This window comes from Polypterus senegalus, chromosome 9 (genome assembly GCF_016835505.1).
Source record: "Polypterus senegalus isolate Bchr_013 chromosome 9, ASM1683550v1, whole genome shotgun sequence".
Classification (NCBI taxonomy): Eukaryota; Metazoa; Chordata; class Cladistia; order Polypteriformes; family Polypteridae; genus Polypterus; species Polypterus senegalus.
This window is the reverse complement of record NC_053162.1, coordinates 92,850,306-92,871,541: the sequence shown is the minus strand read 5'-3', so window position 1 is coordinate 92,871,541 and position 21,236 is coordinate 92,850,306. Positions and strand designations below refer to the sequence as shown.

Genomic DNA, 21,236 nt, shown 5'->3' with positions numbered 1-21,236 from the left:
AAGATACAATAAAGTACAGTACTTGCCATCTACTCGTCGCCTGAATTGGTAATGATTGCTTCGTTATTTGTGAGTTCTTCTTCATCTTCCTCTTCTTGTGATGGCAATACAGGTATTCCCATTGCTTGTTGTCGTGCAGTAATCAGTTTCGCACTCCCAGCATGTAATGTCTGACCCTCCTTAAAGCAGTGGATAAGATCGTCCTCAGATCCATCATATGCATTGATGATTCCACAATCCTTAAAGGATTTTCTTATCATTTCTGGGGTGATTTCTTGCCAAGCTGATATTATCCACGTTACTAACAAACATAGTGCCGACGCTTTCAAATTTCCGCCAGCTGTAAACCCCTTGTCTTCTTCCCCTGCCATCCAATTATCATACAACTCTCGAAGCTTGTCTTTGAGGGGCTTGTTCCAAACAACATCAGCAGGTTGGACGTACTTGGTGCAACCACCAGGGATAACTGCCGTTGACATTTTATATTTCTTCAGTTCTTGTTTCGTTTCCTCACTGATGTGACAGCGGTAAGCGTCCCAGACAAGAAGTCTGTTCCGGAAACAGAAAACACTGCAAACTTTCTGCAACCACATTAGTGTTAATTCCTGATTCATCCATCCGTTTGTTAAGGTCACTACCACAGTTTCTTGGACATCCTGTAGTCTTGCCACTTCTCGCTTTGCGCCCCGAAATACAATAAATGGCTTCAATTTTGTTCCATCTGCTTTCGCTACCAATGTGACAGTGAAATGAGATTTCTCGTGACCAGACGTTTTTAATGTAACACTCCTATTGCCAGTTGGTTCGACTGTTGTAGAAACAGGCATGTCGAACCAAGCAGATTTCTCATCCATTCCAATGATTTCTCCGTCCTTAACTCCGTCTGCAGTTCGCTGATTGGCAACCCACATCACAAAAGAAACAAGCTTGTCAATAACTTGTTCTGGATCCTTCTGCGCCAGCGATGTCTTCCGACGGAGCGATAAATGATGGCGTTTCATAAATTTGTCAAGCCAGCCAGCACTGGCTGTGAACGTTTCTTTTCCTTTTGAAGCATCATCAATCTCCGTATCAAAAATCCTCTTCGCTTTCGTGCGGACTGTTTTCCTGGAGACATGCGCACCTTTCAGTCTTTGTTCAATAAATGTTAACACCAGTTCATCTAATTCTTCTCTAACTTTCTTAGCTCCTTCACCAGGGAATCATTTACTTCTGGCATCTTTTTCTGCCGCCATTTTCTCAATATCAGTCATCTGCTTGCACCATTCACGGATACGTTTTGGATCCACCCCAAAATGTCGTGCAGCTTCTTCGCCTGAATGTTCTTTTGCGTATGTTACCACACAGAGTTTGAATGATAAATCAAATGACCGTTTCCTTCCCATCGCTCACACTACAAACACGGGCCCACAAGAACACAGTGACACAAACAGACACCCACACGATCCTTCCGAAGGCAAAAGTGTCAGTGGAGGTAAAAGTTAACAGGTCACCGAGGAAGAGGGTGCAGAGTTTTTCACGTGATCATGTACTGTCTGTCCGGCCACAATACAGCCCCTTCTTCCCTGGTCAAAGGAGAGGATTAACGTGTTGAAGATGGCATTTTCATATTCCTCCCGCCCCTTCCACCCACCTCTGCCCTCCCTGTGGGGTTATGATTGACGTGGAGATGAAAGGGCAAAATGTACACAAAGAAATTTCGTTTTGACTTTCTCTCTTCCTCGATAGCATCTGACGACAAAACATTTTTGACACGAAAAGGTACTTACCGTATGATTCACTGCAGGAGGGCGGTAGCCCAGGTGGTACGATAAGAGGATTAGCGTACAGAAAAGGCGGTGGGTCATTGGAGATCGGCGTTTACTACAGACCGGTGCTTAAAGGAGACTGGTGTCTATTTGTCGCGACATCTCTTCAAACCCGGCGTTGGGCGTCAATAAGAAGCCGGCCACTACTAGAAGATATATGGTAAACAATTGTTTGATTTTGCTTGGAAAAATTGTGTCTATAAAGTAATGCAAAATAATCTACATAATGTAATATATAATATGCTAAGAAAAACATGCATGTTTAAATTTTTTTCATCTATATAATACTTTTTTCTTGTCCGAGTATAATTATTTGGATCTTTAAGACATTTGAGGAGTCATAAGACTGTGAAGTGTAAATGTAGTTAAGATATTTGAGATATTTAGTTGAAATATGATCAACATATTAGTAGCATGGATGGCACTGTAGTGCACAATGATTAGCCCCACCTTTACAGGTCCCTGCATGCTAGGTTAAAATCCAGCACCTCATTTTGCTGTTCTTCAGAATACTCCCATTATCCTCCTACATTCTGAAAGCAGTGCAGGTTAGATTAAATGGCCCCAGTGTAACTGTATGTGTATGCATGATCCCTGTGATAAACTGGTATCACGTCCATGCCCTTTTCCTAAATTTTGCCCAGTGCTGCCGGGATCAGCTCTTGGTCCCTGCTGCTCTGAATTGGAGTAAGCAGGTTTGATAATGACTACAACTATTGTTAGTTTGCCAATGAACATAACACATTGTCTTTGAGAATACCATGAACCATTAAAAGACTATAAGAAAAAATAAAGATTGATTTTTATTTTTTCAAGGCACCCTGCAAGTTAGGTGGCAGCCTCAGCTGTGTGTATTTCTACTGTTGATTTTCTTGAAAGTTTTCATTAAGCAGGGCAGGTCCATTCCTCATTCAAGAGCAAGTGCAACAGGTGGCTAACTTCATATGGATGTGAGCTTAACAAAATGCAAACAATGAAAAATATATTAATTGATATGTAAGAAACTGGGCACTATTATACTGCGTATAAAAATAGTAATTAAAAAATAAAAATTTGAATATTCTTGCCACAAACAAGAAACATTGTTAACAAATAAAATATGTGCTGGAAATTGATATATCAAAAGTTACTTTTTGTATGAATTACTTAATTTGTGAGAGCTAACCACAGTCCTGCACCTAATTTCAAGCACTGCTGATTATTTACTTATTTTTAATTTGAATATTCAAAACTTTTTTTTTTGTTAATTTGTAATCCTATTCTACTGTATAATAGCTCTCTTAAAAAAAACAATTGAGGTAGTTAGAACTAAAATGCAAATGCAAAGGCAAAAAGTTCATAACACTAAACAGAAGTGAAAAACATTACAGGTGAAAGCAGCATAGACATAAAATATATATATATATATATATATATATATATATATATATATATATATATATATATTTTTTTTTTTTTTTTTTTTTTTAACCTAAATAACCTTGCTTGCTGCACAGACTAGTTCTGTGCCTCATGTCAGAGGGCGACTTTTGCATAACATAGCTTCAAAATTCTCACTGTGCCTGACAAATTGCTTGTACTGGTTCAAAAACTTGTTGGATTTTACACCTTGCCCCTTTTTTAAATTTCTGCTCTGTGTGTGTGAGGTGAATAGAACTCTGAGAGTACTTTTCAGTTTTCTTAAATGCAGTTTTTTAACTGAAAACACTTATGTATTTTAAATGTTTTCAGAAAGGACACATGTTAAATTGTTTATGACACACTGATTTTTTTTTTGTTTGTTTAGTTTATGCAGCGTGGTCTGGATGCAGAAACAAAGAAGCAGTTAGAAGAGGAGGAGAAGAGAATAATCAGTGATGAACACTGGTTCCTGGATTTACCTGAACTTAAAGAGAAAGAGTATGACTGAACTATAATCTTCCAACATTCTGTTAAAAGTAACTGCTTACTTTTTCAGTGCAATTTATAACTTAGCCACAGTCTTTCTCTCGTATTCCTGACATGTGACAGAACTGTTTATTGTTGATCAGTATGTGTAACAGATAAACTTCCATCCATTGTTATAGTGAAAAAGCACTGTTTATTTATCCTTCATTCCAGTAGTTACTTAATTTTGATAAAGTGAACACACACACACACACACTGAAAACAGTTTTTGTTATCCTCACACAGTTTCCTTTAATTGCATAATCCTTCCACAAACCCATTTCCGGCTACCCCCATCCTGAATATGTACCCTAAATCCCCTTTGCGCCACTTATATAGGCAATATTGAAACAACTGAGTTAAATAGAACTTAACTTGACTTTAGATGCTGATTTACCTCCATGATAAACAGCTGCCAAGGCAGTAGATTACCAGAACAAGAGTCTCAATTAGATGCAACAGAAAAATGAGACAGCCCTGTAAGTTGTTTTGTCTGTTCTTGAGTTTGTAGCCCTTCGGGCTCATCCAAGGTGAATTCACTGGGTTGAAGGTTGGATGGGTCATAAAATTCCAACAATACATCTCTGCAGTGATAACTATTGGGAGAGACAGCTTAGGAGCAGTGTGTAAAAAAAATCTTTCTTGGGTCCTGAGGAAGGTTTAGAATACTATTTGTATATATGGTAACAAAAAAACAAAATACATGCATACATAGTTTGACCATCTGTCATTATGCACAAGGATAGCACATTTTAATAATAATAATTCTTTATATTTGTATAGTGCTTTTCTCACTACACAAAAAGCTCTCCACACAGCGAGGACTCTAGAAGAGAACCCACAATCTCCTTACTGCAAAGCAGCAGCACTACCACTGCGCCACCTGTGAGGATCATCATTATTTCCTTCAATTTTCCTGTGTCCTGGATATGACTGGATATTGTGGGATTCCTCACCATTCAATGTATTGTGATACTGAACATTCAGTATAAAATATTAAACAGATTGTAGTATTTACTATACTAATGTTTGGTAATAAAAGCACCATGCAGTTTTTTGCTACTTACATCAAACTGAATTCCAATAAAATTACAGCAATCTGTCTATCTAGAGAAAACACGCAGCCACTTATTTTGAATATTCTATTTTAAATTGCCTACTTAAAACTATTATTGTCAACATTATGCTAAGCAGTATGATTTACAGCATATGCAAGGTCAACTAAACAAAGTTAACATGTACATTCAAAAATAAAATGTAGCTGTTTAATTTGGAAAATAGTTTTAACTCTTTTGGGGCAGATGTCGACTTTTGTCAAGTGGAGGGGTTGAGGGTGGTAATCAACTGTAAACGGCGACTGAACCCTCCAATGTGTTTTAGTTTGATTCAATTTGCTAGAAGGACAGTTGGCTTTATTAGTATGACTGAGATTCCCTGCACTCACGTGAGAAGCATAGAGCAGACAATGGCAAAAATGGTATCAACGTTTTGCATATTATCATTTAATTGGACTCTGACTTGTCAGACTCTAATTTTGATGCAAGCAATCGAAAACAAATGTGAGGTACCTGCATCAGCTGATCATGATTCTGAGCACGTTTGTGTAGCTGTTGTCCCTATGGCACTGTTCACCTGGGAAGACTGACAAAGTGAGCGGCTCGAGGTGCAATAGAAGGCAAACAGGTGGCCACAGCACACAGCAAAAGATTTTTTTTTGTTGATTTATGTATTAAGCCATTGCTTTGTGTGCTTTTCAGAAAACATTTTTGGAAAAAGTATTCAGCCCTCAAAGAGTTTAATAAATTAAGTTTAAAACATTTAAAGAATAAAAACCACTCATGCTACAGTAACTTAATGCATTTACATGACTGCTGGATATGTGCAATTTTGCTACTTCTTCAAGTTGAGGAATAGGAACTAGTTGACCTGCTCAGGTGTAAGTGTTTTCATCAGTTTTTGCTCAGTTATCGTCTGCAGTGGAAAATACGTTCTGCTGAGAACTCCTCTTCATTTACCATATACTGTATCTGTTTTTTTTTAATAAGCAACCTCGTGTTCTGTTTGTAGGGAACAGAATCAAATGGGTTACTAAGTAAATCTATTAATAATGCAAAAGTATTCTTCAGTGAAATTTTACTGCATTCCATGGCTGTTTCTTGTCTTGAAACCAAGCACAAACACAAAAGGGTCTAGCTCTTGTGACCCTAAATTTGTTTTAAGAGAATTTTTTTAGCATGTTTTATATTTGCAGTACGTTAAGAACTATATATTAGCATATTATTTAATAAAAATTTGCCTTTCCTGGAACTTCTGAAGATTAATTTCTGCAGCTTTTAAAGTCATTTGGGATTAAACCTCCTTCCTCTCATCCTTAAACGAAAATAGTTGCCACTTGAATTGCGGTTCTGGTTCAGGCAACTGAAACAACATATACAGTAAAGTATCCCTCCTCATTAATTTTCTCCTGTTTGCATATCAGTGTTTTTGTGTCATTTCTCAACAGTGAATTACCTACAGTGCATCCGGAAAGTATTCACAGCGCATCACTTTTTCCACATTTTGTTATGTTACAGCCTTATTCTAAAATGGATTAAATTCATTTTTTTCCTCAGAATTCTACACACAACACCCCATAATGACAACATGAAAAAGGTTTACTTGAGGTTTTTGCAAATTTATTAAAAATAAAAAAACTGAGAAATCACATGTACATAAGTATTCACAGCCTTTGCTCAATACTTTGTTGATGCACCTTTGGCAGCCATTACAGCCTCAAGTCTGTTTGAATATGATGCCACAAGCTTGGCACACCTATCCTTGGCCAGTTTCGCCCATTCCTCTTTGCAGCACCTCTCAAGCTCCATCAGGTTGGATGGGAAGCGTCAGTGCACAGCCATTTTAAGATCTCTCCAGAGATGTTCAGTCGGATTCAGGTCTGGGCTCTGGCTGGGCCACTCAAGGACATTCACAGAGTTGCCCTGAAGCCACTCCTTTGGCATCTTGGCTGTGTGCTTAGGGTCGTTACCCTGCTAAAAGATGAACCGTCGCCCCAGTCTGCACTCTGGAGCAGGTTTTCATCCAAGATGTCTCTGTACATTGCTGCAGTCATCTTTCTCTTTATCCTGACCAGTATCCCAGTTCCTGTTGCTGAAAAACATCCCCACAGCATGATGCTGCCACCACCATGCTTCACTGTAGGGATGGTATTGGCCTGGTGATGAGCGGTTCAATCTTTGTCTCATCAGACCAGAAAATTTTGTTTCTCATGGTCTGAGAGTCCTTCAGGTGCCTTTTGGAAAACTCCAGGTGGACTGCCATGTGCCTTTTACTAAGGAGTGGCTTCCATCTGGCCACTCTACCATAAAGGCCTGATTGGTGGATTGCTGCAGAGATGGTTGTCCTTCTGGAAGGTACTCCTCTCTCTGGAGCTCTGACAGAGTGACAATCGGGTTCTTAGTCACCTCCCTGACTAAGGCCCTTCACCCCCAGTCGCTCAGCTTAGATGGGTGGCCAGCTCTAGGAAGAGTCCTGGTGGTTTCGAACTTGTTCCAGTTACGGATGATGGAGGCCACTGTCCTCATTGGGACCTTCAAAGCTGCAGAAATTTTTCTGTAACCTTCCCCAGATTTGTGCCTCGAGACAATCCTGTCTCGGAGGTCTACAGACAATTCCTTTGACTTCATGCTTGGTTTGTGCTCTGACGTGAACTGTCAACTGTGGGACCTTATATAGACAGGTGTGTGCCTTTCCAAATCATGTCCAATCAACTGAATTTACCACAGGTGGTCTCCAATTAAGCTGCAGAAACATCACAAGGATGATCAGCGGAAACAGGATGCACCTGAGCTCAATTTTGAGCTTCATGGCAAAGGCTGTGAATACTGAGGAAAAAAATGAATTTAATCCGTTTTGGAATAAGGCTTTAACATAACAAAATGTGGAAAAAGTGATGCACTGTGAATACTTTGCGAATGCACTGTAGGTTTTCATGAGCATCATTATAATACAGTATATCTGTGGAAATAAAGCTGCAATGACTGGAAGCAGAGGGATACCATTCTCTGAAAGTAAGTTTGTGTCCACTTCACTTCAGATCTATCACTGCTTGCTGTCAGATTTAAATATCTAACTTGTTCACGGTGAATACATCCTTCTCATTTTCTCTTTTCTTTAGTGATAGCAGTGCAGCACACACTGGAGCTTTACGCAGCTGTCCAACATTTCAGTTGTGCCATCCTGCAGCACAGGCATGCATTCCCCTTTTCCTGACAGTCCATAGTCTGCTGCCTGACAGAACCAGCGCTGTACTGGCACTGTGCAAAGGATTAACACCCACGACAAGTTCAGCAGCAATCTCTGCACTTGTTTTAATTTTGTCACAGTACATAAAACATGAGACAGCTGACGGATGATCCTCTCTTCTGTTTGTGAGGTCCAAAGCCCATGTTCTGGGCTCTCTAGAGACTCAGCGAGGAGTCTGCCTGTCCGTGTTTGCGAGTGTTCTGAATAAAAACCAAGATCCAGGCCTTTAATGACCTCTTGGGCACAGCTTTCAGCAGGCTGGCAGTCTGTGGAGTGAACGTCAACCTTGTTGAGAGATTACTTATAGTACCTCGGCAGTGACATTCATGTCTCTGGTGACTCTTCCTATGAAGTCAGTAGATGGATTGGGAGAGCATGGGGCTCATGAGCTTGCTGAAAGAGGGTGTGTGGTGCTCCTGATATCTTTGCAAAAGGGCACAGGTCCAAGTCTTTAGAGTCTGGGTGCTTCCTGATTTGCTATATGGTTGAGAGACATGGACACTATCCAGTGACCTGAGACGAACACTGGACTCCATCGGTACTGTGTCGAGAATCCTTGGCTACTGCTGGTTTAACTTTGTGTCGAATGAGCAATTGCTCATGGAGTGCCAAAAGAGGCACATTACCTGCATTGTGAGGGAGCGTCAGTTGTGGCACTAAAGCCATGTAGTGCAATTCCCTGAGGGTGATCCAGCTTGCAGAGGACCCGGGTGACTGGACCAGGCCAAGGGGATATCCACGTAACACCTGACTGTGGAAGGAAGATAGTCAAATCTGGGGGGTAGGGCTCGACCACATGTCTGTCTTTGGGGGGGGCAGGGGGGTTTGCCAACCAGGATCCCGAGCTGTTTCCAGTGCATGCTCCCCAACCTGACCTGACATGATATAGCTCTTGGATGTTTACTTCATTTTTCCATTCTGTTACAGTGCATACAACATAAGTCATCAGAAAAATAGTCTCTTTTGTTTGCAAGGTTCGAAACACACTTGTTCCTTATTCCTTGCCGCTAGTTGTTCTCAGTCACTGGGCATGTCACATGAGGTAATCGACTTCATGGAAGCATGGCCACATACTGCCTCTGACTCATTAAGATTATGTAAATGAAGGTTATGACTGAAAATCACGGAAAAGTCATCTAATGTGAGATAGGCTTAACTTGCATTTAAATAGCTGGTTAAGCCACAGTTTGCTCTTTTAGTTCTAAGCACTGTCATGTAGTATGTAGGTTTATGGAATAATGCATTTACAAACTGCAAAGGAATAGTTCATTTCTTTGCTGCCTGGTTTATTATAAAGCTGAAGTATTTCCAGTAGTTTGGCACTAAATGTTTGCATTGTGGAATTCATTTTGTGTCACTTGTGCTGCCGTGGCTCATTGTACAGTAGTACAAAGAAATTTAACTATCCCAAAAGATTTTTAATTGTGGTAGTTCAGGGGAAAAAAGGTGAAAGAAATAAGATGCCTTCCAGCGTACCCACATGAACTAATGTTACAGTTCAATATGTTAAACAACTGGTGAAAGTTTTGTGGGAATATTGAGAAGACTTTCTACTTGTTTTCAAACTAATAGTCTATAGGTTAAGCTGATTGGTGTTTTTTTTATTAATTGAAGTGAAAATTTTCTTTGTTCTACTTCATCATGGTGCCAGAAAGTGGTAGCATATTACATGTTGGTTGGACATGTAAGAATTTTACTGTACTCTGTACATGTGACAATACTTATATTACTGCTGCTACTCTGTTTCAGATAGTCGGCTTCAGAACGCCGCATTGCTGTATTGCAAATAGTAAGATCTGTGATGGTAAATTATTGCTTTCTGCAGAATCTGTGTTGAAATTTAACAAATATTAGTTTTGACTATGCCTATGAATGTACATATGGATATAAGGTGCCAGACAAATTGATTTCATATCATGAGGTAAAAAATAGTACCGGTAATATCACCTGGTTATAAATAGTGTTGCACCCCTGCCTGTGACGGAGAAGAGCTTTGGCTGCATGACAGGGTCCAGCTCTGTTAATCCTGCATGGAATACTTAATCAATCTGAACCAAGTAACCTGTAGGAAGTTCACATGATACCCACTTACTTGGCATGTGTGAAGAAAACTGAATTATTGAGATACAGGCATAAGAGAACATGCAGATGACACATAGACTTTGAATGGAGAAGGATTCAAGCCCATTCTGTTACAGCTGTGAAGCAGCAGCCACACTAATACCCATACCAAAAGGCTGTTTAAAATATATGGTAAACCTGAACACAATTTTCCTAGTTACCTATATTTTTGAGATCCCACTTTTAGTAAAGTAACAACAGTGTAGCTGTTTTGCTACACATCTTTGGTAGAAAAAAACTCCATTTTGAAGTGGGATCAACTATTTTATAAATAAATATGTAAAAAATATAAATGCTCAGCCATTCTATCCGTCTGTCATGGACGTCTTAATTATATAATTCGTCTACAGTGCCTTGTGAAAGTATTTAGTCTGAATTCTCTGTGAAATTTAACTCTTTCTTATAGTTTTATTTTAAAACACTGAAGCTCAAATTTATTTTTATATTAAAAAAATCCATCCATTATCCAACCTGCTATATCCTAACTACAGGGTCACAAGGGTCTGCTGGAGCCAATCCCAGTCAACACAGGGCGCAAGGCAAGAATCAAACCCCGGGCAGGGCGCGCACACACACACACACACACCCACCCACACACCAAGCACACACTAGGGACAATTTAGAATCACCAGTGCACCTAACCTGCATGTCTTTGGACTGTGGGAGGAAACCGGAGCACCCAAAGGAAACCCACGCAGACACGGGGAGAACATGCAAACTCCACGCAGGGAGGACCCGGGAAGCAAACCCAGGTCTCCTAACTGTGAGGCAGCAGCGCTACCCACCGTGCCACCTATTAAAAAAGCTAATTATAAAATATTTATATCATTTTTTCAAAATATATTTGAAAAAGGAGTTCTTACAGCATTATTTCTTTATTCTCCCAAAATTTGTAATTACAAATTAATGTCCACACAATGCTTGCATTGCTAGTAGCTGTCATGATTAAGAAGTTTCTTCAGTCTAATGTAAATTTTCATAATCTGATTTTACTTATTGCACTGATATTAATGTGTGTGCTGTGCTACAGTTTGTGTTGTTGTTGTATATGTGCATTATGTTGATTGTTTTGTTTGTTTCTTGATTGCAATGATGCACCTAGACAAGTTAAAAATGTATTGTTTTTTGAAAATTATAACCAGATTGGTCACTGACATGTTGAAAATATGCATGTACAATGATATTTCTCCTCATTAATAACATACACTTAAAATATAAATATTTTTTTCATAGTATGATTTCCTGCTGGCCTCGTACTTTGCACTGTCTAACACAAAACTGAATTGCTCCTTCTCAGAAAAGTGACAGATTATTTGCATGTTTTATTTAGAAGCTTTACACATTTTTCAGCAATTACATGGGAGATCATTTGCGTTTGTTATTTATTTTTCTTTAGTAAAGGGAAAAGAGCCCTAAATATTTTCATAAATCACAAAAAGTGTTTTTGCAGCTATTCTTTGCTATTAAAAATATTTCATTTGTATGCTTAAATGTAAAATATGTTTTACATAGGAGCTTCATTATTGAAGAAAGAAGTTTTGTACCTTGTGAAAATTTGGTGTATGGAAGAATGTCTTTTAAAGGATTTAATCAAGATGTTGAGGTATTCATTTTACTATTTTTTTTTTTACATTTAAAAAAAAAAGTTGAGCTATAAAAAACATGTTTTCAATAAGTCTAGTAAACATAAAATACTTGTGCATATGACAGACCAAACCAGTTACTGGACATCTTTACTGTCTGCAGATTTTCATTTTAACCAATTCTTGTCCTAAGATTAATTTTCCCTTTAACTTTTTACTATATGAAAATTATTTTTTTTTTACATTTTTACTTTGTCTTGGAATTTAATGCTGGTTTATGGTGTGGTTTATTTTTCTGAGAAATTAATTAAACATTAACTTTAGAATTAGATCTAGCTCAGTTTGTTTTTTTTTCTGATTTCTGATCTCTACTTAAGATTTCTTTCTGCGTAGATATTGTATTTGTTAAAGGAATACTGCACACAAAACTGCATTTTTTATATGTTGTTTACCCCATATAGTTTGTAGTGGTGGCTGATAAAAAATTTTAATGTCATATTTTCAAGTAAAATTTGAGAAAAACAAATCTGATATTATAGAAGCCAAAAGCAACCAATTCTGTACAACAGCAAACAATGTGGAAAGGTCCATGGATTAGAGGGGAAGAAAATGTCATGTTACTTATATCAAATAATCTACATGTCTGTTATCCACTCACGTACTCAAAGCATGCTTTTTATGCTAAAATTATTTCAATATATACTTCTGGAGTAAGCACTGCATATCATAAACAGGAAACTAAAGACTCGTGGGAATAATTTTTTGAATTGAAGACCTGCCTCTCTCTCATTCATTAATCAGTCCTGTCTTTAATTAAAAAAATTGCACCTGAGCATCAGTAGGCTTTGCGCTATAGGAACCAAGTTACTCATACTACTCTATAAAATTTCAGTAATTATTTACTGCCTTGGTGCTAATCTTTCTGATCATAAAATAGGTAATTACGATAGCAATTAACGAGGATTCCTCTAGAGTGTCTCTTTCTCTTGCACGATTTGGCTCATCGACACATCGTCATCTCATTTTTCCATCCAGCCATTTTAGTTCTAGACCATCCTCAAGAAACTATGGCGCATAGACAAACACACAACCATCATCGAGATATCAGTCTTTTCGGTATCAGGGGACCCTAAAGCATCAAGATCCATCAAAATCTGGATATCAAAATTTTTGATGAAACTAAAGATTTTGCTCCTCTTTCCTAGATAATAGGTTATGGTGGGGAGGACACAAAGCAAAAATAATTTCCATGAGGCTTTAGTTTCCTGTTTGTGGTGTGCATTTCAACTACATGGGGTAACATATAAAAAATCAGCTTTGAATGGAGTATTCCCTTAAAAAATTCTTATTACGCAAAAGCAAAAAATCAGTAATACACACAAAAAAAAAAATAACAAGCCCAAATTTTTATCCTTGGTATGACTTTGCTACTGATTGTGTTTGTGGTGGTTTTAAATGAGGTTAAAAACACCACCTTGTCTATCCATCCACCTGAACCTGTTTTTCCAATACAGGGTTGCAGTGAGCCAGAGTCTATAGAAAAAATGTGGCTCCCTGGTGGGACATCTCTTCATTGCAAGGCACGGTTACATAATCACACACTATGATCCACTTGTACTGACCCAATTTGTAGTCATTAATTAATCTTTCATGTATTTTTGGAAGAACGAGAACACTGGAGTAGTAGGGCAGGAGTCAACCCTAAGACTTTGCAGATAAAATGCAACAGCAACAGTGCTTCAATACCACTATATCTGAAATGTTTAAATAAATTGTATGTTCGATCTTGTGATCTTGACCTGGATAAGTGGGTTACATGTCAGTCTCAAGGGATTTTCTTAATTTTATTTATTTTATTTGGATAATTTTTCTAGTAAATACACAAAAGGACAGAAAAACGTATAGTAAATACATAACAATGAGAAGAGTTTTGCAATATTGTTTTACTGGTATTAAGAAAAGAACATGTAATTTTTCCATGCCGTACCTTTTCTGGGTTGGGTTGGGTTGTACTTTATACACAGGTTTTTCAGATGGTTGCTATTTAAGAACTTAAGTATAATCCATCTCCATATAAAAATTGTGTTATTTAATTTTTCTATAATTTAAATACCTAGTACAGTGGAACCTCGGTTCACGAACGTCCCGGTTCACGTACAACTCGGTTCACGACCAAAAGATCGCCAAACTTTTGCCTCGGTTCACAACCACACACTCGGTATACGAACAAGCCAGGTTCCCTTGCCTGCCTGCAAGCTGAGCTGAAAGAGAGAGAGAAAGAGAGAGAGAGAAAGGGCGAGCACATGCCTGCTAAGGAGGTGGAGGAGGAGATTGCTTCACGTGTTTGCTGAACAAGCCAGTTTCCCTTGCGTCCTCAGTTGAGAGAGAGAGAGAGAGAGAGAGAGAAAGGGCGAGCGAGCGAGCACATGCCTGCTGGGAAGGGGGAGGAGGAGATTGCTGCACGTGTTTGCCTGCCTATCTGTAGGCTGTAGTGCGAAAACATCCCCCTCCCCACAGGCAGCCTGAGAGAGAAAGAGAGCGGCCATGCTTTTTCATTTAAGCAAAGCCGCTCCTTGTTCATTGTTTTCAATAAGACGTGCACTCTCTTTGTGCTCTACAGTATTTCGTGTGCTTTTGCAGTTAACTATGGCTTCTAAGCAAGTGGAGAGTGGTCAGAAGAAAGTTTTGAAGAAAATTGAAATCGAAGTAAAGAAAGAAATTACAAAAGGTGGAAAAAATGTTTACCAGTTTAATCATTTACCAATCGGAGAACCCTCGTGCTTTCAAGCAGCATAATGTAAACAAAGCCAGACTGCCAGTAATGTGGAGGGTCACAAGAACGTTCTTTTTGGAATGGCTGCATGAGGCTTTCACTCCCACCAGCTAAACAGCTAAAAGCACCAGAAACCCAAGAAATCACAAGAGAGAAAACAAAACACCTGAAGGAAAACACTTCATGCCAGAACTCGTTTCATGCAAGGTTAGTTTTCTTGGTGGTTTTTGTATTACGGATTTTCAAAAGTAATTTTTAGTTCATAATGCGATTTGTTGCAATGTTATTTTTCTCTTTTTTCAAATGTTCGCTTTTTTCCTTGTGCTTACTTTTTTGGTTGCTTGCGAGTTGGTTTTTAAATGAAGTTCGGATTTGTGCGATGTTTTTTTCTGCTGTGCTTAAAACTCATTTTAAAAACATTGTTTACAGCGATCAGGCTTTAGGTTTAATAGCGTGATCTCCTGCAATCTGACTTTTTTGTTTGCTTGTGAGTTGGTTTTTGCAAGCGCTTCGGATTTTTTCTGCTGTGCTTAAAAGTCATTTAAAAAAATGCTGCTGAGCACGTGCTACAGAGAGATTAGAGAGCCGGGCAGCTGACAGGGAAGGGATTGGGGGGACGGATAGGTGTGTGTGTGTGTGTGTGTGTGTGTGTGTTTGTGCGCTCGCGCTACACAGAGAGAGAGCGTGAGCGAGCCAGCTCCTGTAGCTGATCAGGGAGCCTGGGTGTTTTGTGTCAGTGTTATTCAATGTTTTTACATTAGTTTACTATTACACTGTGGATTCTATGGTGTAATTAACTATATTTGTGCTTAATCTTTACATATTTTTACATATTTACATACAGTTTGTACGGTCTGGAACGGATTAATTGTATTTACATACAATCCTATGGGGGAAACTGCTTCGGTTCACGACCAACTCGGTTTACGACCAAAGTTCTGGAACGAATTATGGTCGTGAACCGAGGTTCCACTGTACTAGGTTGTTGTACCGTGTTAGTCATTATGAATGTAGTGAGAAGTCAAGCAAACTGACACCTTTTATTGGCAAATTAAAAAGGTTACAATATGCAAGCTTTTGAGGCAACTCAGGCCCCTTCTTCAGGCAAGATGTAATCAATTACATTTTATAGATTACATCTTGCCTGAAGAAGAGGCCTGAGTTGCCTCAAAAGCTAGCATATTGTAATCTTTTTAATTAACTAGGGAATAAAGAACAAGAAAATAACATACACTGTCTTATTTTCAGTCATCCTAGTATGACTGAAAAGATGCTGTTTATATTGCAGTTCTGTTATTAAATGTGTAACATTGGTGTTCATCATTACAAAGAAAAATTAATGGGATTAGTACATACAGTCATATGAAAAAGTTTGGGAACCCTTCTCAGCCTGCATAATAATTTACTTTCAACAAAAAAGATAACCGTGGTATGTCTTTCATTTCCTGGGAACATCTGAGTTCTGGGGTGTTCTCCAAACAAAAATTTTTAGTGAAGCAGTATTTAGTTGTGTGAAATGAAATCAAATGTGAAAAACTGGCTGTGCAAAAATGTGGGTACCTTCTAATTTTGCTGATTAGAATGCATGTAACTGCTCAATACTGATAACTTGCAACACCAAATTGGTTGGATTAGCTGTTAAGTCTAGAACTTCATAGGCAGGTGTGTCCAATCATGAGAAATGAGGGGTTCCCATACTTTTTCATGACTGTATGTAAAACAGCAATGTTTTCAATTTGTTGGACAGAAATTAGTCTAAAATGAAGAATCCATATGTAACAACATGCTAGTGCAGGGGTCGGGAACCTTTTTGGCTGAGAGAGCCATGAACGCTACATATTTTAAAATGTAATTCCATGAGAGCCATACAATATGTTTAAAACTAAATACAAGTAAATGTGTGCATCTTATGTAAGACCAACACTTCTAAAGTACAATTAGTCTCTGAATTCTTTTTAATAACTTTGTTATGCTGTTGCTAACCAATGATGAATAAAGTACTTCTTACCATTAATGCGACTTCTGGTGCTACATGGTTTTGCTGATGGCTTTGTAGTCTGGTTGATACGTGGTGAGGTTAAGCTTCATGCAGGCGTTGAGACTTCCATCCATTAAACGTGATCGTAGGTTGGTCTTAATGTTCTTTAGATGTGAGAAAGACTGCTCACATGCATACGTAGAGCCAAACATTGTCAGTACAGTGATCCCTCGCTATATCACGCTTCGACTTTCGCGGCTTCACTCTATCGTGATTTTTTCTCATACATGCTTACGTCACTACGCATGCGCTTTCTGAGAACTTTTATCTAAGCCCCATGATGGCTCCTAAATGTCCTGCTTTTTCTAAGCCTTCTGACAATAAAACTAAGTGCCAGAGGAAGATGCTTACTATCCAGGAGAAGGTGAAACTCTTGGATATGATCAAAGATGGCAATACCCTACAAAAGCCTCACGCATATGAAAAGACAGCGCCAGCAACTGCCTATCAAGATGTTCTTCAGCCGCGCACTCACTGCCTACTCCTAGTACTCCTTCAGCAGAAAAAGACAACAACGCACCTGATGAAGATACTGCACCACCTGAAGACTCTCCTACTGAGGTCGTGCCTTCGTAGGTTAGTGGTTGTGTGTAAGAACAGTGTGTGTGTGTGTGTGTGTGTAATTAAATGTACAGTACAATAATCTACTATATAAAAGCGTTCAGGATTGTCCTTCCGTCCCGTAAGTGCAAAGCAAAGCGGTATTCCGCTTAAAACAGACTTGCTACTTGCGGCTTGCGGTACGAAGTGACTTGATGTGAGCAGAGTTCTGGTGCTCCCATTGTTCCCTTGCTTTTGTGTACGATGCGCTGGAAAAATAGACAAAATTATCTCTCTGGAAATAATTAATGTTGATGGAGTACAAATGCCTCACCATGTAGTAAATATCAGGGGAGATGGTGCTTGCTTATTCTAATCTATAGCTTATTTAGTGCATGAAACTCCGTCTTTAGCGGTACAAATTCGGGCTGATGTACGACTTTGGACATTCACTCGAGGGGATAAAAAAAATGTAGGTTTTTGGGAGATGTTATGAATGGGCACTTTGATGTTCTCATTTCCTACACTTACATGCCTGATGTACACATGGAGCGCATACAAATTGAGGATAAAAGTCGGTCACCTTAAAAGGCGGGTGAGCCTAGTAATATGATATTTGTAACGTCTAATATGTCTTATTTGCTCTTTTTTTGTCTAATATATTGGGTAATAATAGTGTAATGGTGACTAAAGGGTGTTATTTCATGTGTAGAGGGCTCGAATGTTAAAAAACGTATTTAGAAGGCCGTAAACAGGTTTTCTATACTCTAACCGAGAAAATATTCGATTTATAAATAAAGAATCCTACTTCGCGAAAATTCATTTATCACGGTAGAGTCTGGAACGGATTAACCGTGATAAACAAGGGTTCACTGTACAGCAATACTCACACGCTGCAGTGTGTGGTATGTGACGGAAAGCGTGTTGCAAGTTTTGACAATCAGCTTGTCCGCGGGTTGAAGTTTTTTCATTTCTCCCTACTTGTGTTTGCTCGCCAACTCTGCTTGCTGTCGTGCAAGACTTTCCAAATCTTCATTCAGTGACTTGAACTTATTCACCCACATGTCTGAGGCCTTCAGGTCAACAGCTTGTAGCTCAAAATCTCTGATGGAGACACTGGGGATGTAACTCAGGTCGGCGCTGTCCACTGCACACTCGTGTGGATGGGTGATGAACTTAAAAAGACGAGTGCGCTCACGAAATTCTCCAAAGCGCGCTTTGAATGACTGCAGGAGATTAGATGTAAAGCCCGCTAGCTGCTGAAGATCAAGATGTTGAGCAGGGTCACTTGCTGTGCATGCATGTTTCATTGTCGGCGATGAAGAGTTCTAGCTTGTTTTCAAATGCAAACACTGCTTGTTGAAGGGATAAGACTCTATTTCCAACGCCTTGCATTTTCACATTGAGCTGGTTCAGATGTTCAGTCATGTCCACGAGATAGTAGAACTTCAGGAGCCATTCAGTGTTAGCTAACTTAGGATGCTCGACGTTTTTCATTTCAAGAAAATTCCGGATTTCACTCAGAGAAGCCGCAAAACAGCTGAGCACCTTCCCTCTTGACAACCAACGCACATTGCTGTGCAGAAGCAGACCAGGATAATTATTCCAAACTTCATCCAGCAGTGCTTTAAACTGGCAATCATTTAAAGCTTGGGCAACAATACAGTTGACCACCCAAATGACCAGTGACATCACCTCACCAAGCTGCTCGCCACACATCTGAGCACAAAGCGCCTCCTGATGTAGGATGCAGTGAAAACTTAGGATGGGTCTTTTTTCATGTTCACGAAGAAGTGCTACGAATCCTCTGTTTTTCCCCACCATGCACGGAGCACCATCAGTACACCCCGAAATAGGTTTATCCATCAGTAGATTTTTTTCTTTAGCGAGCTCAGTGAAAGACTTCAATAAATCCTCCCCTTTTGTTGTCCCTTTCATAGGCAAAACAGCAAGACTTTCCTCACGTAGTGTGTCACCGACAGCATACCTTGCAACCACGCTGAACTGGGATAAACGGCTTACGTCTGTTGACTCATCCAAAGCGAGAGAAAAGAATGGTGCTGCATTTATGTCCTTCACTTGTGTTGCCTCAGTTTGATTTGCCATCATGATGGTACGATCGTGAACAGTTTTTGCCGACTGTTCGTGTGATTTATCTTGTCTTTATCCAAAAAGTCGTCAAAAAGTTCATTGGCAACATCAAGCATGAATGTTTTGGCATACTCCCCATCTGTGAATGGCTTTCTGTTTCTCACAATTGCTAAATTGAATTCCAGTCACCTTGTTGGGTCCAAACACGGAGTTGCTGCTGACTAGCTTGCACTCTGCACAGTAGCTCTTGGCATGCTTTCTTCCTGCTGTCCCCCGCAGGATATTTCGATGCAAATGTAGTATGGCGTGTGTCGAAGTACCGCTTTATATTTGATTGTTTCATCGATGCAATTTTATCATTGCATATTAGACACATTGCAGAACCTGCTCTCTCTACAAAGGCGAATTCCTCTGTCCGTTCCTGCTGAAAAGTACGCTAATCCTCATCTTTTTTTCTTTTAGCCATCTTCTTTGATAAAAGGGTTTCTGCAATTAGCTAGCTGACTACTTGATTAAAAGGAGGGAAGTTTACTTCCTGACCTCACAATGACCCGTGTACATTACGCGTTATCCAATAAAAATTTGGTGTTGTCCCAGAGGACAGCTGCAACCATGAACATGAGCGGTAGGAAATGAATGGATTGAAATACATGAGAATGTTTTATATTTTTAACGTTATTATTTTCATATTTAAGATTTGTCTGCGAGCCAGATGCAGCCATCAAAAGAGCCACATCTGGCTCTCGAGCCATAGGTTCCCGACCCCTGTGCTAATGCATACATCTACAAATTCAGTGTGTAAGCAGGAAAAATGTAGTTTAACAAAAAGATACTGCAAATTAGAGAATATGGGTACTTTAAAACAAAAAAAGAAGAATCTAGCTACAACAAAGAAAAACAAACTCTTCAGCATCTTAAGAACTTGTTGTAGCTTGTGATGAGCTCAGTCTGTGTGTTTACTTCACTTTGCAGTTTCTGATAATATTCTGAGCTAAAATCTAAGTTCCATTCTTGTTTAATCTGATTCAGAAATTGATGATTTTGATGAATTCCCAAAGCAAGACCAATGAAGAAGAGGAGAAGGAAGACTCGAGGGAAGCTGATATTTCTGATGAGGAAATGGCAAAGAGGTACAGAAAGACAGCCACACTAATATTTGTATTCTAGTAACATAGTTAATATAAATAATGTAAATTTGTATGCTTTTGCATTTGTGTGTCTGTAAATTTCCTAAATTCATGTATATGTTTTTAATACACTCTTAGTTTCTTGAATGTTTTTTGCCTTATTTTTTTATGTTCTATATTATCTTATAGTTGCATAATTAAGTCAATAATACACTAGACATTACAAACTACACATTTTTACTTTAATTGCTCTCTCCTTGACTGAAGCATAACAGCTCCTTCTTGTGTACACTCCAACTGTAATACAATATTTTGCAGAAAGTTTCCAAGATTTATCAAATAATTTTATTAAAACAGTATACATAAAGAAATAAAATACACAGCCTTCAAAATGTCAAATAAATTAACAAAAAATGCTCATACTGTAGTGCAGGCCTCTCATACCTAGGCTAGAAAACCCCGGCCAGTGGAACTTTTTAATGTGGCCATTGTTCCAAATTTATAGTTTATTAAAGAATGGGATGAGCTGTGTTGCACAAATGAAAGCGTAGACAGACAACTGTATGTCTTTGTTAACAGTGCACCCTGTGAGTCCAGTTAATTGTTTGCCATATTTTCCTGTTTTTCATATTTTTAAATGATTAAATATGCATACTACTACCACTATATACATTTATTTATTTTTAGTTACAGGAAGTATGTGATTCATGTTAAATATCTTGGTGTAAACATTAATAGATAGATAGATACTTTATTAATCCCCAAGGGGAAATTAACATACTCCAGCAGCAACATACTGATAAAGACAATATTAATTAAAAAGCAATAAAAGCGCAATGCAAGTTAAAAAATACCGGGTGGAATTGAAGAGTCGTATAGTGTGGGGGAGGAACAATCTCCTCAGTCTGTCAGTGGAGCAGGACAGGG

General features: G+C 38.8%; 1 protein-coding gene across 1 annotated transcript in view; it reads left to right on the top strand.

The window, feature by feature from the left end:
- Nucleotides 1–21,236, top strand: part of mphosph6 (M-phase phosphoprotein 6) — a 41,654-nt gene that overhangs the window by 9,177 nt on the left and 11,241 nt on the right. Inside the window, exons 2-4 of the mRNA XM_039763494.1 lie at nucleotides 3,595–3,707; nucleotides 11,670–11,760; nucleotides 20,212–20,312. Of these exons, the coding sequence (XP_039619428.1) occupies nucleotides 3,595–3,707; nucleotides 11,670–11,760; nucleotides 20,212–20,312 (305 nt within the window). The remainder of the gene's footprint in view (nucleotides 1–3,594; nucleotides 3,708–11,669; nucleotides 11,761–20,211; nucleotides 20,313–21,236) is intronic.